At 47.4% G+C, this 18012-nt stretch overlaps 2 protein-coding genes across 11 annotated transcripts in view; both read right to left on the reverse strand.

Annotated features, from left to right (window-relative positions):
- LOC139059410 (uncharacterized) overlaps positions 1-18012 on the reverse strand; it is a 356283-nt gene that overhangs the window by 264426 nt on the left and 73845 nt on the right. The window lies entirely within an intron of this gene.
- Positions 1-18012, reverse strand: part of LOC135902466 (prominin-1-like) — a 91744-nt gene that overhangs the window by 740 nt on the left and 72992 nt on the right. For 6 of the 10 annotated variants that reach the window (XM_070537799.1, XM_065432558.1, XM_065432559.1 and 3 more), the window contains 7 exons: positions 12660-12749; positions 11598-11728; positions 10528-10551; positions 10422-10445; positions 9446-9463; positions 8280-8503; positions 5834-5938 (listed from right to left, as the gene is read on the reverse strand). In XM_070537799.1, coding sequence (XP_070393900.1) covers positions 5834-5938; positions 8280-8503; positions 9446-9463; positions 10422-10445; positions 10528-10551; positions 11598-11728; positions 12660-12749 — 616 coding nt within the window. The remainder of the gene's footprint in view (positions 1-5833; positions 5939-8279; positions 8504-9445; positions 9464-10421; positions 10446-10527; positions 10552-11597; positions 11729-12659; positions 12750-18012) is intronic. The other 4 variants (XM_065432560.1, XM_065432557.1, XM_065432554.1 and 1 more) reach the window with 3 other exon arrangements.

The following is an 18012-nucleotide window of genomic DNA, read 5'->3' on the forward strand; positions in this document are numbered from 1 at the left end:
TTCTTCATTTTTAGAGATTTTCGGAAATTTTTGGTAAATACTGGAGGCCCTGAATTAAAATTCTGCTTCCAAGTTAATCACCAGAATTTGCCATTTTCTCTTAAATACAATAATATCACTCAAGTCGGTTCAATATTCGTATTACCTGGCCACTTTTATGTTTCACACGTATCTGAACAGGAAAATCAGGGTTCAGCTAAGCAGCGTCACACTTAGGGGTTGCAGAGATGCTTTCGTGGGCAAATGCGACAAGGCTTCCTGTGCTAAATTGCTCGTAAAGATAGGTAAAACTGAGAAGAAATAGAGCGCGAACTTCATGTAAGTGATAGTTTAATCTTTATAAAAGCCCGAAATATTTTCGCGAAACTAGGAAAGCTTCAGACGATAAAATCGGTCGCAATGCGAAGTCCAGCAGGAATTACGTGAACGTTAGAAGCGACAGCCATGAGGTGCGGTCATGCTGCGTTTCGCTGGCAATATTCGTGTTAACCAACAAGCTTCGTGTTAAAACTTTTTGTGCACAAACAAACAGGGACGAAGAATAGGGGCAACACAAGGACGCCCTATTCTTCGTCTCTGTTTGTTTGCGCACAAAAAGTTTTAAGACGAATCTCTTCCAACTAGGCCGACTCGCAGTTAAGCTTCGTGTGTTGCTTAAGACTACAAAACAATTTGTAGTTACTCGCTGTGGCTGCTTAGTGGCTTCGGTCTTGCGCCGCTAAGTACCCGGCGGCCTTATTTCGATGGAGGCGAAATGTAAAAACACCCGTGTATATAGTGTACTAGAATTGTACACTATACACTCTATATACACTACATCTAAGTACACTATACCCGTGTACTTAGATCTAGGTGCACGTTGTTAGGACCGGCCTGCAGGGGTACTGCTCTCCAAAACTATCTCAGCCCTCTGCAGGTGCTTCGATCTACCCGCGGCGGTGGCGCCCTTCAGAGAATCGGCGAGGACGACAGCGCTAACCGACCATGAACTTCCTTCGGAGAACTGGCGACTACGGCAGCGTTAATCCACCATGCGCCTCGTTCGGAGAATCGGCGAAGACACCCCCTCCCTCGAAGCCCTTACTGATCTCCTCAATACAAATTGGCAGGCTGGCACTCTCCCATCCTCCTGGACCCATGCACGTGTCTGATTCATCCCCAAACCCGGCAAACCTATTGCCCTCGAACACCTCCGCCCGATCTCTCTCACCCCCTGTCTCGACAAGCTGTTCGAGCATGTCGTCCTAGCCCGCCTCCAGACCTATCTGGATGATCATGACTTCTATCCGGACTCCATGTCCGGTTTTCGTCCCCAGCTGTCCACCCAGGATGTCATGCTCCAACTTTCCGAGGATGTCCTACACCCCTCGCACCACAAACGCACTCGAGCTATCCTGGCGCTGGACCTTACTAAAGCATTCTACAATGTACACCACACCGCCATCCTGGACGCTCTCTCCTCCCTCCATGTCGTACCCCGTGTTCATGCTTACGTCACTGCGTTCCTCGCCCGCCGCACAGCCGAAATCTCATACGGCCCACTTTCTTCTCCTTCCTTCTCCCTTGGCAACAAGGGTACCCCCCAAGGCTCTGTCTTGTCCCCTCTTCTGTTCAACATCCCCCTCTTCCCGCTGGCACGTGCTCTACGAGCTATCCCAGCTCTGTCTCATGCTTTCTACGCCGATAACATCACCCTCTGGGTGACCACCGGCAACCTTGGCGACATGGAGACCACTCTACAGGCAGGTGTGGACGCGGTAGCAGCTCACGCCCGGGCCATCGGGTTGAGCTGCTCCCCGACCAAATCGGAGCTTTCGCTCCTTCGGCCTGGGCGGATGGCCCCCCTGTCGCCTTCTCCACTCACCGTCTACCTTGACGGCATACCCATTCCTCTCGTCTCTACCCTCCGCATCCTCGGACTCTTTCTTCAGTCCAGTGGCAAGCACACCACCCTCATCACTCGACTCACAAACACTGTACACCACACTGTCCGCCTCATACACCACATTGCAAACCGCCACCACGGCATGCGCGAACACGACCTCCACCGCCTGGTCCAGTCTTTTGTTCTCAGCCGCTTCATTTATTCTCTTCCGTATCTCTACCTTTCTCGTACCGAGGAAGACAAAGTCAACAGCCTCATTCGCCACGCATATAAGTCAGCCCTGTCCCTTCCCACATCTACGTCGACGGCTCGGTTACTGTCGATGGGCGTCCACAACTCCCTGACGGAGCTGACGGAGGCCCATCTCACGGCCGAGCTCCTCCGTCTCTCCCGCACCCGCCCGGGTCGCGCACTTCTCTCCACCCTTAATCTCTCCCCTCTTATTATTCTTCCCACATCACTGCGCATCCCTTCCCACGTCTTCCCCCTCCTAAACGGTAATCCCCTCCCTAAATATACGCATCCCGATCACCATCCCTCCCGTACAGCAGCGCGAGCCTCCGCGCTCTGGCGTCAGTACGAACGGCAGGCCGCCGTGGCTTACGTAGATGCTGCCCCGTTCCGCCGCTACCCAGCACATGCCCTTGCCGTCACTGACAATTCTCTCCGACCCACTCTTACTGCCTCAGTCTACACTTCTACATCTGTCGAGGCCGAGGAGGCAGCTATTGCCCTTGCCATCACGCAAACCTCCGCGAAGTACATCTTCAGCGACTCCAAACCTGCGGTCTGCAACTACGCGGTTGGACGGGTGGCACACCCGGCCATAGGAATCTTGCGTTCCGATACCGTTCCCTCTCGCTCCATCCAAATCATCTCAGTGCCCGCCCAGGCGGCCCATCCTGATAACGAGGCGGCCAATTCCATCGCTCGAGATTCGACTGACCGAGCAAGCCCGTCCCTACCGGGAATGGATACGCGCGACGCGCTCCTCACGTACCGCGATATCACGTAGCACTATCGCCTCTCTCGTCTCACCTTCCCCCCTCCGCACCAATCCCTTTCCCAGCCCCACCAATACTTATGGCGCCACCTTCAGGCCCATACCTATCCTACTCCCGCACGTCTTGCCCTCTTCCACTCCGGGACGCACTCGCCGGCTTGTCGCTTATGTGACGCCTCCCGCGCCGATTACGCTCACGTCCTATTCTCATGTCCGGCACACTTGCCCCCTGCCTCTTGGCGCCTAAGCAATCCGCAGCAGTGGGAGGCTGCTTTGTCCAGCACCGAGCAGGATATACAACTCCGGCTGGTGAACTGGGCAGAGGACGTCGCGACTAGGCATGGCCTGGACGCCACAACCGGCAGCCTGAAGGCTGCCCACAACGATGCTTTTAAATTTTTTGATTTGTTTTTACTTTTGGCCTTCTCATCAATAAAAGTTTTTCACCACCACCACTGCAGCAGGGCTGGCCACGTTTGGCACCCCGTGTTTTGTTGGTTGATTTGCGGGTCTTCATGGTCTCTCTGCTGCAAGAAGAGCTTCCCTAATAAAAGGGTGCTTTGCGGTACGTTTTCTTTGGGCTCCAGGATTCGTCGCAGTCTGCTGACACTCATGGCGACTACAGGAGAAAGGCAGCTCTGGAATTTAGAGGCGCCGGCTGGGGTCAGGCGTGACCACCTGGCTACGAGGACGTGCTCAACTCGGCTTCTGGGAATCCAAAGTGCGTACGTGTGTGTGTGAGCCCTCCTCATCCAAAAAGGTGGGTCAACTTCGATGACATTGGACGCTACGAATTGGTGATGAACTGCCGTTTCCCTCACATAGGGATCTAGGGAGAACGGAGTGTTTACAAGCAGCTGTTTGTCGGCTGCTAGGGTGTGCTCGTCAGTGTGCTCTGTGATGGTGCTCGTGCTCGAGAAGCATTGTGTTTGGAGCTTCGTGCTCGCATGTTGTATGCTTCGGCTTGTGTGCTCCATTTGGGAGTCACGCAAGACTGTCGAATGTATCGCTTGTTCTAATGTAAATATCTGTAAATAAATCCTGTACGCCTAGTTCCTCCAAAGTTCCTCCAAAGTTCCTCCCTACGACCTACAACCCTTACAACGTTAAGGAACACCAGGTGGTCAAAATGAATTCACTATGGCGTGCCTCATAATTAGATCATGGCATTGGCACCTAAAATCCCATAATTAAATTTTAATTTTTAACAATTTGTAGTCGTTGACATATTGTGCTCGTAGGCAACTTTTCCATTTGTCATCATCAATCAATCAAAGTTATTTATTAATAGCCGGGTCACGGATATATACCGTTTTATGCCGCCGCCGTGGCTTAACGGCTATGGTGTTGTGCTGCTAAGTACGAGGTCGCGGGATCGAATCCCGGCCGCATTTCGATGGGAGCGAAATGCAAAAACACCCACGTCCCATGTATTGGGGGGTTCGTTAGAGATCCTCTGGTGGTCAAAATTAATCCGGAGTCACCCGCTACGGCGTGACTCAAAATCTAATCGTGGTGTTTGCACGTAAAATCCCTAAATTCCATTTGAAACTAGATTCTAACGCGCAACCTATTTTTCGCGGCGAGAAGTGGAAAATGAAGCGCCTTCGATTGTAACGCGCACCCCAAGTTTTATACTTAAATGCTAAATGCAATATCCTTGATTGCTTTCTCACCAAATTTTCATGGCAAGGGAGAGAAATAGCAATTCGTTCTAACTCGGTAAAGAGAAATTTATTGCATCCGATCCACAATGGACCGGGCATCGCTCGTCGTCGCTGTCCGAGGCATCCTTACGAAGAACTGCCCGGATAATGCTGCCCGGCACCCGCAGTATGCGACAAGGCCTTGTCTTCTAGAATGGAATGGTATGGAATAGAACTTAGACACCACCTGAGTGATATCTGAAACATGGCGACCATGATGTGATTCTGCATCTTGGTATTTCTTTCAGCACGTGCTCTGCGCAAAAGCATGGCCTTCAAGATTGGTTTGCATTTGTGCGAAGGAGACGTCACTGGGGCATGAATTTTGACTTGGTTTCACATTGATTCCAAAGCTCATCGCCAATTTTAGTAAATATTTCTGGAAAAGATCACTCGTTATAACAAAATACGGTGTCCCTTAAAGCACCCTACACCCCCTATTGGTGACTCGGTTTGAGTGAATGAATTATGGGGGTTTACGTGTCAAAAACCCGATTGATAATGAGGCACGCCGTAGTGGGGATACCGGAATAATTTTGACCACTAGGGGATATTTAGCGCGCCACCAATGCGCGGGTCACGGGCGTTTTTGCCCTTCACCGGAATTTGATGCCGCGACCGGGTTCTCAGCAGCGCAACGCCATAGCCGCTCCCGGCGGGTGTGATTCGGCTTCTAATAAATCACTGTTGAAAGTCAGTGCTCGTTTGTATCCTGCCTTCTGTCCCGGCATCCCGTATTTTGCGTGACATACTAACGTGCAGTATCAAAAATGCCGAAACTATATTTTCGCATCCCGTTTGATCGACTTTACGCCAATTAAATATGTAGACAGGACATGTCGGCATACTCACGAGTACACTCCCTCACGCTCATTTCACAGTAGTGAGTGCGAGTATGAATGAGTGAAAAACGGGTGTGCGTGGAAGCGAATGAGTGCCGGTGATTGTGCAAGTGGACGTGGGTATAATGACCGGAGAGTCAGTCGGTGAACGTATACTACGTGATGTGAGCGTCAGTGCAGGTGAGTGGGAGTGCGAGTGAGTAGCCTGGAAAAAAAAAATGTCGGTGAGGGAGTATGAGTGAGCGTCCACTCATTCTGCCAACCTATGGTAAACAGGTTTCCGTATGCCAAATTATCACTAGCTTTGTCCCCAGCGATGTGAAACCGCCACGAAGACGGGTGGAACAATGCGAAAAAAAAAATGATTCAGATTTGGACGTTCAGAAACACTAGTCACCTTGCATCGCCGAGTAAAATTCTCCCGCTGCAGTGCTCACGTCGTCCACATCGAAGCCGTCCGTTTGAAGCGCGCTTTTCAGTGGATGCACCTCTGCACCCGGCGCTACAACAGGGGTGGGGAGGGGAGAGAGAAGTTTTTCGGCACATTCATCGTATACCATCCGGCGGAGGAATGTGAGCTCCGCAAGCGAAGTACGGGGAGTCGAGACGACGAATTGAAGTCTCGGCTGAAAAGGCACTTCAGTGAATAACGATTAGGTCGATTCAGTTTAGAACACTTAAATAAGAGTAAAATGTGGACTTGGGCTACATTGTAACTCTTCGTAACAAGTCGACGGCGCGAGTCAAAGACTATGACAGAAAGCGATTAGAACAGCGATGGCCTCCGATTATACTCTAGTACTTCCGGAAGAAATTCTCTAGTTAAACTCTGCGTGTTTTCTGTCGCTCTTCTTAATTGCTACTTAGATTCAATTTGACATATTTACAGAATTCGAACTCAAACTACCTTGAGCCTCTTTGTTATATATGATAACGTTACTTTAAGAATAAATGTGTCAGAAGTTCAAAATATTATAATTGCGATATTCATCTCGCATGTTCGAATAGCATCTTGTAACAAATGCTTTACAATTATTAGAATCGGGCATTCTAAGTATTCAAAAATTCGTATACTTAGACTACTTGCGTTCCGTGTGGGGAGCTAAATGTTAAAATTTGTTCGTACTTGCAGAATGTGGCTACGGGGTCAGTTCACGATTGCGTCGACCGTATTTCGGTCGCGAAATGCAAGTATAGATGCATACTAAGACATGGTCGTACCCCTAAGAAACCGAGGTGTTTAAAAGCAATTCGGAACCGTCGACAATGCCATCTCTCAGTTTTTGTACCAGCCTTTGGGAAGTAAATTCTTACCTTACCTATCATTATATGGGCCTTGTTATCCACATTAATTGAGTAGTTTTACGTATGCCACTGCACTAACGTGCAACTTAATTACAGACAAAGACCTTAGTATGCGCACGTTGCACTTTACAAGTGCGCCTCGCGTCGTCATACGGTTGACCCTCCTGGCGAGTCTTCGCTTTCGCTCCCGCGGCTCAATCCTCATTGATTCACCATTTCGATAGTGAAACAGCGCTTTTCAAAAGAACACAAGGGAAATGACAAGCACTGGCGCTAGTGTGTGTGCTCATTACCTAAACACGCACAAAACAGCGCCATTTAGCTCCCAGTCTTCACCACTTATCCCTTTATCGGCGACCGCAGCCTCGAAATTTTGCGCTCGAATTCGAGTCCCAGTTCTCCCTTGCCTTCGCTTAAAACAAGCAGTCACCGAGCCTGCTTGAGCAAATCAGATTTTGCAACGTCTATTGTAGTCTCGACTCTAATTTCTTACTCTCTGTTTTCACTTACTTAAGTCTCCGTTAATACCTATACATCTGTATTGTAGGGTTACCTAGGCCTGTACCGAATTCGGCTCTATCGCTATACACTGTTCCTTTTTGTCTTTCCCACAAATACTTTAAACAATATCTGTTGTTGGACGTGTTGGAGTCTCGACTACTCTCTCTTTCTTGCCGAAGTTATCTCTAGTAACTTCTCTGATGTACCGCAGCGCGTCGTCTCTTTCGAAGATGTTACCGTCCTCATCTCTTATAGCACTTTGCGAATCTTTAGTTGGAGCACCGAGTGCTCTTACATGGTTCTAGAATATCTTGGTGAGCTTTTATCGCTTTTGTAAATGTCATGCACACAACCATTACTTGCACCGTTAATGTTTTGCTGCACTAGGTCGCTCGCCACCCTTTTCTTTTCTCGGCATTTGTTCCATCTAAACAGTACCTCTTCTTCGAGTAATCCCAAGCTTTTGGTTTCTCGATGACCCCTAGACGCACTCTTTCGCTTTTCTACATCTGCTGGCTGTTTATTTACATGGATGGATGGATGGATGTTATGAGCGTCCCCTTTGGAACGCCACCAAGCTCTTGCTATTATACTGCCTAATGTCCTACCTAGGTTAAACAATAAAAAAAGAAAAGAAAGAACACTATGAACTACCACGCCCAAATTTTTTGATCCCCTATTGCGATCTGTGCTTTTGTACGTCTCCGTCTATTGTCGTTTCCCCACTTTTCTTCCACCAATCCTCCGATCGCCTCTTACTAATGCCTATTACGCACATGTTTGCTTTACCGTTGCTCCCGCTGAACCCAAAGGCTTCAAGGAGGCCAGTGGTGCCTAACTCGGCCGCTGGGTAGACGTCTTCACATTCTCATAAAACATGCTCCGCCGTTTCTCTAGCTTTACCGCAGCAAGCACATGCTTCTTCTTCCTACTTATATCTCGCTTTATAGGTGCATGTTCTAAGGCATCCCGATCTCGCTTCGAAAAGCAATGAGCTTCCCTCTGAGTCATCATAAATGGTTTCTCTCCTGATATACCTGCGGGCTTGAGCGCCACCACCCGGCAGAAGGGCGACTGTTTGCCCCTGGGCAGCTTCGGGTCGTCGATGCCCACGCGGCGCACAACGGCGGTGGGGATGATTCGCGCCAGATCAGGGCAGCCGCTGTCCGGCGACACCGGGGGCAGCGTGGGCGGCGCCTCGAGCGTGTCGAAGCTCATCACCAGGCAGCGCGCGTCGCGACTCTGCTGCAGGATGTGCTCCCTGCAAGGCGCCGCCACACTTGGACCACCGCTTGGGCGCGCGCTGCGCAACTTTTGGCGTCCACGGTTACCTTTGCCGACGCTTCTTGCGAGTGTACGCGGAGGGCTCGCATCGTTCACTTGGAATGCATCACTCTGATCTGACGTTTGCCACAATGAATAAAAATAATTCATTCGCTAATGGCAGTCTGGCGCTCATGGTACGCGTCAGATAAGTGAGGGAAAAAGTGGCACGATACAACACGGATACAAAACGCGTGTTTCTAATAAGACACTTCATAGCTTAACAGACGTTCGTTTAGGTCCGCAGATCAAACCAGGGCGGTCACCAGACAACAAAATTAGGGAAATGAGCAGACGGTCAAGATGATACAGATCTCCGAGTGCCCATTCAAGCTATTAATGCTTCCTGGTACTTCCGCAAAATAATGGCTATACCGGTTCACTTCTCAGGCTAGAAAGAATTCATAATTGGACTGCGAAAATGATCTCTGATAAATATAGATGTATTTTTTTTTTGCCAGATTCCAACAACGATTACATCGGCGGAGCAGTTTAGACAAATCCAACTTAACATTTTGTGAACAACATTTTTTTCCCAGCTAAATGTTTTTTCGCAAGTATTTCTTAAAAGTAAATTTTTCTTTCCTATTCGAAACATTTAGGGGTACTGCATGCATTACATTGAAAAAAAAAAGAGGCTCCGAACTAAACTTTCATCAAGTTAGCGTCTACGTCCATGATGTCAAAGAATGAAACGCCGTAAATCCATTACTTTCAAGCGTTACTGTTTATTTAAAGACTCGAGGACACTTGACCGCACAGAAAACACGATCAATTGTGAATGCTGTCATCGCGCACATTTTTCTCGTCACTTAGCCAGTTTTTCATAATCAGGGAAAAGTGAGAAACAGTCGCAACACGCCGGTCGCTTGTACCTTACCTGACTTCTTTGATTCTCCTAGAGGAAGGGAGCAAAGCTTCATTTTAAATAAAGCACCAAACCAGCTTAGTTTCGCGTCGCTCAGTAAGATGCAGATACCAAATTGTTACTCTAGGTCGGAAAAATGCCGCATTTACGGAGCACATGAAGCAGAATCAGGAAGCTCGGTACCACGTCTAATCCTATCTTATTCCCATTGATTCATTCATAACGACAGTTACAACGAAGGTAATCACTGAAGTGGGCTTCTCCCTATATTTCATATCAATGTGAAGAAGCCAGCTTTGGTCGCCTGTTTCGTAAAGCCGCCCACGTGCCGTGCACAGATGTGTTTCTTTGGAGTCGTGCATGAAGGATTGGACAGCTGCAGGACGTCTCTCTATCAGCATACGTGCACGCGCGTGTGTGAGCAAGGAGAGAGGAAAGTGTGAGGTAATCGAAAGTGACCGTTAGAGGGGGCTTCTCCCAATGAAGCCTTTATTTGCGAAGAAGGCAACCCTGCGCTGATGGACAGCTTCTCGAGGCCCATCGTAAGCACCACACAGAAGCCACGTACGTCAAAAAAGCCGCTCGAAGCGAATGCATGCCGCATGTGCTTCCTGTGTGCGGCTACCATCCAACGCCTGGCAGGGCAAACTCGGCTAGGTCTGGAACTGTATGTGTCGCGAGCGTGTTGTCTCGAGCGTGTCCTGCTGAAATTCCACACCAGCCGTTGCTGCGGTCGACGCGCAACAGATAAAGTCGGCTGTGTTTTTACGCATGGACATATATTGACCTCTGGCGTGTGCTTTCGGAGCTCAGAGCCGGAAGCTGGCGTTCACTCGCTTTTATTCGCTCTTTCTCTCTCTTGGGCAGCAGCAAGCCGCAAGCAGCCGCGATTCCGTTTCCTAAGAGTATGCCGCTACACGGATTATTTTTGCCTAAACATATTTGTTCTCGTTTCATCAGTAGTATTGACACTGCCAACTTTACTCACTTGAGATGTTTTTCCTGCTTCATCCTGGTAGAAAACGAAAAAGAACAAATAGGTAAACAAATAAACAAGAGATTAAATTCAAAAATTAGTGTAGCATTCGACACACCTGGCTTCCTGCTCGCCTCGAACCCTACAAACGGAGACAAGGTCAACGTGAGAGACGCAGTGACACAACAGGTTGACGCCAATCACGCGACATGGTGAATGGAAAAAGTTACAAAGGCGCATGGCAGAGCTTACCGAGCAAATATTGTTTCTAGAGACATTCGCAGAATCTGCCTTGATGATGACAAAACTTTTCTGAGGAGAGAACTCTGACTAAACCACACTAAAGAGGCTAAAATAATAGGTGAACACACATTGGTGGTCGTTTGCCTATCGGAGATGTTTTAAGATTGAAGAAGAAAGATAATATCACTGTTTGCAAAATATTTGAATACCTGCCGTGGCTGCTTAGTGGCTATGGTCTTTGGCTGCTAAGCACGAGGTCGCGGGATAATATCCCGGCCACGGTGGTCGCATTACGATGGGGCGAAATGCGAAAACACCCGAACAATTATAGTTAGTTGCGTGTTAAAGAACTCCAGATGGTCAAAATTATTCCGGAGTCTCTCACTAAGGCGCGCCTCATAACCAGATCGTGGTTTTGGCACGTGAAACCCCATAATCTTTTTTTAAGCAGATTTGAATGACAAAGCAGAGTTCTCGCCGCATAACTTCTATTTTGTATGAACACCAACGTCTACACTCCGTCAGCCTACAGCAGAATGCCGGAGAGCGGTCTTTGCCGACCAGGTTTGCCGAGAGCAAGTGAGCTTTCTCACGAGCTTGCTCAGCTGTTCCTCTGCCTAGTCAGGCTCGGAAAAGAACCACAGAGCAGTACACGTTTCCTAAACGCAAAATACGTCACGCCACAGAGACGTCATCGTCCTGTCGGTGTGGGCGCGAATCTCAGAGATTTATATTTTGTCTTTGTTTTCTTCGCAGCTAATAAAACGTTTTACCTAAAGTACGCCATAGGTTTACAGATAACAATATACTCTTATGAACTGGTTTAATGTTTCCGCATAGTGTCTTCTTGAACGCGGCTATTCGATCATTAATCTCTTTCAGTGCGACGTCTTGTTCTCCAGAGCAGAGACAGGGAATAATCCAAGAAAGACGCAAAGCACGCACTCTTCGTCGGGTGGCTTGCCGTCCACCAGGTAGCGTTGCATGCGCACGAAGTACCGGGAGATCATCAGCGTCACTGGAATGGCGGCTAACATGCTCAGCAGGCAGCACACCAGCGACAGCCACAGGCCGTTCTGCGAACGCCCACAACAAGCCCGCGCATACAGGATCGGTGAACTGAACTTAGCGCGATTTACAGTTGAGTGCAATGGTAAACATAACACAATTGCAACAGCTATTGCTACAGAATGCTACTGGTTGACATCAATACATCCCTACCCGCACCGAGAACAATGTCTTCCCACGGGTCCAGCGTCAGTGCCGCATGATATTAATCGTCGTGTCGCAATTGAAAGGAATAGCCACCCTTTCCTTCCGGTAAAGTTCGATCAAATGCCCGAAAATTATTTTAGTTTAGGAGTTTTTCCTTTGATTTTGAGCCACGGATTAACATCACTCGGACATCCGAAAAATTGTTAACACCGAATACAAGACGTGCGTATACATCGGCGGTGACACGGCTGATATCAAATCTCGCATTTTGATACGAGCTTCTTCCTGTTTGGACACTTTTGGATATATTTCTCGCATAATGATCGAACATCTTTAGTTATTTAGTGCTCTGCACTTCCTTTGTGAAATAGTTTTTTTTTTTCGCGCTGACGGACAACTCGCCAAATCGCCGCTCTGACTTGATTACACTTTCGTTTTGGTCTTAAATGAACATGAAACCAAGTATACGTCCTGGTTTCGTTATTATATGACGAACTTGTTTCCCCTTCTCGCAGCCCTAAAATTGCCTCTCGCATGACTCCCGGGTTAACTACCAGCGTGTTTTTACTGCATAACGAAAATCTTGGCGATGTCACTTTATACCTCACCTGCAATTCACTGCGGGATGGACAATCAATCTGGCGGTGTCTAACAGCAATTTGTTATTTCTTGCCGACGGCGCTTCACGTTACGCATCTGGCTTTGTTGACAACTAAGCACTTTTTATGCGCATGCTCGCACAGCTTCCACGCCGTCTAATTGCTGGCAATCCGAGCGAGTTCAGGCTCTCACCATGTTGTCCGACACTATCCGGCAAGCAACGAGAAACCCCATGGACGCCACTCTGCGGGCCGCGGCGCAATCTCCCACGCTAGTACGGAGCTGCGATCAGGTAGACGCGCGAAGAAATTGTAAGCAGGCATTTGCAACAAAACGGCCGCCGCTTTGCCAAAACAGTCAGATATCCCTTCTCGGAACATGCCTGCACTGTCGGCAAAGCCTGAATCGCGAAACAGTCAATGCAGAGCGCGAAACATGCGCATGTAAAAAAAATCCGATCCGTCGGAAGAATATAGTGGTGCCCCCAACCACGCACCCAATAAGTGTCCAGCAAATTTTCATCGGGCTTCAAAGTGGTTGCTACGGGTTACAAAAGCTGGAGCAGCGATCTTCCCGACGCGCCGAATGATGAATCAGATGGTTCTGACTCTCATAATGTACCTATAGTTTCAGACGTGATGCACCATATTATCAACTTAAGCTGAATCTGTAGACATCGATTCAAAGCAACTGTGCCAGGAAGGAATGAAAAATTATAGTGTAGAAAGCTTAACGCAGGCCTTTAAAAGAGTAAATCTTTAGCTAGACGCACTTCAATATAGCAATTAAAATGCACCTAAAACCCAGAAAAGCTCTCGTTAGGCAATAACTGCATCGATTTGAATAAAATTTGTTGTATTAACATAAACAGCACAATTCTAGTTACTGTGTTAGTTATTTTACAATAATTTAGGAATTATCTTTTACTTCGTTCGAAGTTCCTGAATGACCTATTCAAAGCATACAAATAAAACAAATTGTGGAGTTTTTATGTGCAAGAACCACGATCTGATTATGAGGCGCGCAGTAGTGGGGGACTCCGGAATAATTTGGACCAATTGGGGTTCTTTAATGTAACTTCAATCTAAGTACACAGGTGTTTTCGCATTTCAGCCTAATCGAAATGCGGCCGCGGTGGCCAGGATTCGATCGCGCGACCTTGTGCTTAGCAGCGTAATACCATTGCCACTTAGCAACCACGGCAGGGGACAAATCTAACTCATTGGCTTACAAGCTATGAAAAATAATTGCTTCGTTTACGAGAATTCTTGCGAAATACACGTGAAACATATTTCGTGGCAACGCATAACAAGCCAATTTAGTCCGCCCTAGATGTTCTAACAGACGCAGTACATATACTGTCAGGAAGATGACCAACGTGCGCACACAGTCAGCAGCATGGGCAGCATCAGCAGAGGCTCGAGCTCGGGGACTGTGCTCGGTGCATCCTAGAACCGGCGGTCGCTACGAACCTCAATAAATCTCCTTTATGATATTTATATTTCTTTATTTTTTCTGCGAAGTTAGAACTCTAATTTGATGCTTCTGTTCTACAATTTTTCTGTTGTTCGGCAATATTTACGCAGTAACTAAGCATGTAAATGTAAAATATTCTCCCGCTGATTACTACGATGCATAACATTATCCTTAAGCGCAAAAATTTCGTTCAGATTGGTTCAACGGTAAATAAATAAAAGAGCGTTCCTGTATTTCACATGTACTCGACTTCGAACAGGAAATATATGAGGAGAGTTCCTCTCTCTTAAGTAGGATGCTCATCAGCGCGGGATTTGTAGCGTGTTTCAAGCCGATGGTGTTGAACATCAGGTGAAACACGCTTGGGATCGCAGGAAATACTGTAGGAGCGTGAGAGGGCAAGGACGTACAAGGTACAGAAGTGCATTTAGGTTACTGGCTACCACGCAAAACAACAGAGCTTTAAATACCGAATGCCGGAAAGCATTTGAACAGAGTGCAAAAGCTCGAAAAACAATGAATTACTTGGAAGGCATATTAAACATTCATAATTGAATCATTGAAGTTCGCATTTCTCTGTGTCCCCCTTTATGTAATGCCTTCGGGCCTTTATGGCAAAAGGACTTTTTATTCATGTCTCCTTAAAGTTCAAAATAAAACAAAATAATATCATGGCCGCGAAAGAGATGTGTTGACTTGTAAGACCGGGTCCTCCTCAGAGTCAAAATTTGGCAGCAAGCATCGTCTTGTGCTAAAACAGAAAGTACCTTGTGATTATATCAAGAAATATATGCACAAGATAAAATAATTTCAGAAGCGTAGACTGGTGGGCCAGTTGGCACATCACGTAGTGTCGCTGAGCGCGGAAATTACGGGCGGGATTTTCGTATTTCCGCTCAACGACGCAGCATAAGAGAACTTATCTGCGAAATACGCACTTGCTATGGAAATAAATTCAGATGCAGTGTACAGAACGTAGGTATTTGTGTAGCCCGGAGATGTAAAGTCGGTGCTTCATTTGAATTTTTGTGCTAACTTGACGATTTCTGGCACTTTAACCCAAAATTGAAATTGTGCTTCAATAACATTATTTTTTCTCTTAAGTGCAACATATTTAATTCAAATCGTATAGCGAATGCGGTAGAAATGAATTATGCTTCACGTGTACTTTAATACAGGAAAGTCTATGCTGACCCAGGCTAATATACTTTGTTACTACAAAGGTCCCGCTGTGATGGCTACTATAGGAGACGCTTGAAAAGAGCCATCATGTAGAGCATTAGGTTGCAGAACTACGGTGGCAATTACGTAGCTACCACAGCCCTGCAACGCCGGTAGGAGTTAGACGAGCGCCGCGGTGGCTGGCGTTGCCCTGCCACGCTCGAGGTCGCGGGCTCAATCCCGGCCGCATTCCAATGGGGGCTGAGTGCAAAAAACGCACGCGTAGTTCAATTTGGGTGCGCGTTAAAGAACCCCAGGAGCTTAATCAGGAGTCTCCCACTACGGCAGGCCTCATAATCAAATCGTGATTCTGGTGCGTAAAACTACCGAACTAAGTTTGTTAATGACATTATGGCACATTTTGCAAGTGCATAATTGAAGCCGGACAGCAATAAAGTCGTACTCATTGAGCAGAGTCCTGAGAGAGCACGTCTTTCTGGATAATCTACCCCAATAGTCCGAAACAAGAGAGCAGTTTAAAGGAATATGGAGTTTTAAAGTGATTAACAGCGGTAGAGCAAGGAAATGTCGCTGAAGCCAACGTTTAAACAAGGGAACTTGCCTTCGTGAGGACATTCCTCATTCTAACCCACAACCATAATAAGCCAAGGAAACCACAGGTGAAAGTTGTAGATTTGATTGAAGCGTAAAAATGATATGCCAAAGGGAAATGAAATTGGACTAAAAGAATTGACCAACCCTTCCCCTACTGGAAAATGGGAGGGGAAGCGAAGCTTGCCCTGCGCGCACCTGACTTTCGTCACGGTTAAGTAATCCATAAGTAACGGTGCCGAATTGCTTAGGCCTCCAACTCCCTCAGCTCGGGATCTTCCCATTGCTGTCGCATTACCTGGGCTCGGGCGGCTCTGACGGCTGGATCGGCGCGCCGACGGCCAGCCCTTTCACGGGCCAGTTCTCACCGCCGCTAGTCGAAGGCTGCCCGTTCCTCGGAGGAACGTACAGCATGTGGCCGTCCCATCTGTTTTCTGAGACAGAAACGAAGCCGGTGCAGCGCGCGCGAAACCCTTTGATGCCCTTTCCCTTCCCGGCGGAAGCGAGACTGTTCTGATTGGTTGTGCGCGCGGCTATGCAGCTGCAATCCTTCCTAATGACTCACGCTCCGGCGCCTATGCAGTTGTCAACTCACCAAACCACCCTTTCCCGCAGCTGCTTTGCTCTAGGAGTAACTGGGTTTTTTGCCTGACTACGACAACGCCTACGAAAACAACTTGCCGCCTAAGCCAAAATGTGTCATGAAACAGCGTTGCCATCTGGTGAAATTGGCCACCAGATTTCGAGATTTCTGAAATCTGGTGAAAATTTAGAGCTCCTGGTGGCCAGGCCAACAAACTACTACACCAGACAAAATCTGGGGATATCTGGGGAAAACCACTCTACCGAAATTACCGTCTACCCGCGCTGCTCATCCAAACATTTAACACTAGGTAGCGCCTGCGGCCGCCACGATGCTAAGGTCTATATTTGTATTTGTTTATTCCTCATGATATCCCTGTGTTGCTGTGCTGCTGCTAGGGTACAGTGAACTATATAAAGCTTACTGTAACTAAGGTTTGTGCTAGCGTGTGATGCTAGCGCAAGGTTTCAACGCACGTATAGTTATAAGTCGTTTCAATAGACGGCACCGGCTGTTCTAGTGGAGGAATGAATTTACCGTGGGAAGCATGGGAAGAGCAACGCCGGGCCACCGGCAATGCGTCAAGTGGCCAGCCAACACACGTGCTGACGCTCCGCTCGTTTCGCTGTCACAAAAACCTGTTGCGCTGGCCGTATTCGACGGGAAACTTCCTGAGGATTCTTCAACATTCTGGGCTAGAATTTTCAAGTTTAAAAATGCCATGGGGGAAAATCCCTACCAGGAACTTGCATTGTATGCACTGGCATGTCTTTCTTGCCTAGTGTCGAATGCAGTGGTGGAGCGTGTCTTCAGTCAGGTCACGCATGTTAAGACGAAGTACAGGAACAAAATGTCGCTGAAAACTTTGGATTCCATTGTACGAATTCGCACAACGTTGACCTCCAGAGAGGGGTGTTGCGTGAAGTTCACTATCACAGACGATATGCTACGCAGGTTTCGTTCAGGCATCTACGATGCTCCAAGGGATGATTAAAGGCTTCTCATCGTGATTTTATATAAATAATAAGATGAGTGCTTGACGAATGTTAATTCTTGGTCATTTTTCTGCATTTTAAGGCAATTTTATTTTCTGGTGAAATCTGGGGAAATTTTAGCGAGTTTCTGGTGTCGTGCCGACTTTCCAATCTGGCAACGCTGTCATGAAATACATCGGCGCTCCGCAAAGCTTTGTTTCTCAGAGCGCGTGGGAAGCTCTGTAGGAAAATGATGACTATAACGGAACACCAATGTATTCCGTAGCGCATTTCGCGGACGACTGTCTCGAAATTAGTGCTAGTCTCAGGATCTCTCCCAAATGAATCCGACTTCCTTCTTATGCCATTTAAGTGCAACAATTCCAGTAACTGACCAAAGTGAATAATTAAGAAAGATAATTTGTGAAGCATTATTATTTAGCGCAAGTGAGGCGCAAAAAGCAAAGGCAGACGGAATGTATAACATGATCCTTGTTTTTTGCACTTTCCTTGCAGTATGTCGCATCAAGAAGACCGAATTGGTACCCTTTTCAAGATTATTATTTAACTACCAGAAGAACGTAATCTTCATGCAAGTAATGCACGCCTATTGAAACAACCCTTTTGAAGTGATGAACAGTGCTATGTGCCATTATTTTATTTGGTACGGAATAAAATCAAAATAAAGATTTGATATAACTTTACATGTAATTTTGAGCTGGAAATGAAGTTGATAGTT

The sequence above is a fragment of the Dermacentor albipictus genome, chromosome 4, assembly GCF_038994185.2.
Source record: "Dermacentor albipictus isolate Rhodes 1998 colony chromosome 4, USDA_Dalb.pri_finalv2, whole genome shotgun sequence".
Classification (NCBI taxonomy): domain Eukaryota; kingdom Metazoa; phylum Arthropoda; class Arachnida; order Ixodida; family Ixodidae; genus Dermacentor; species Dermacentor albipictus.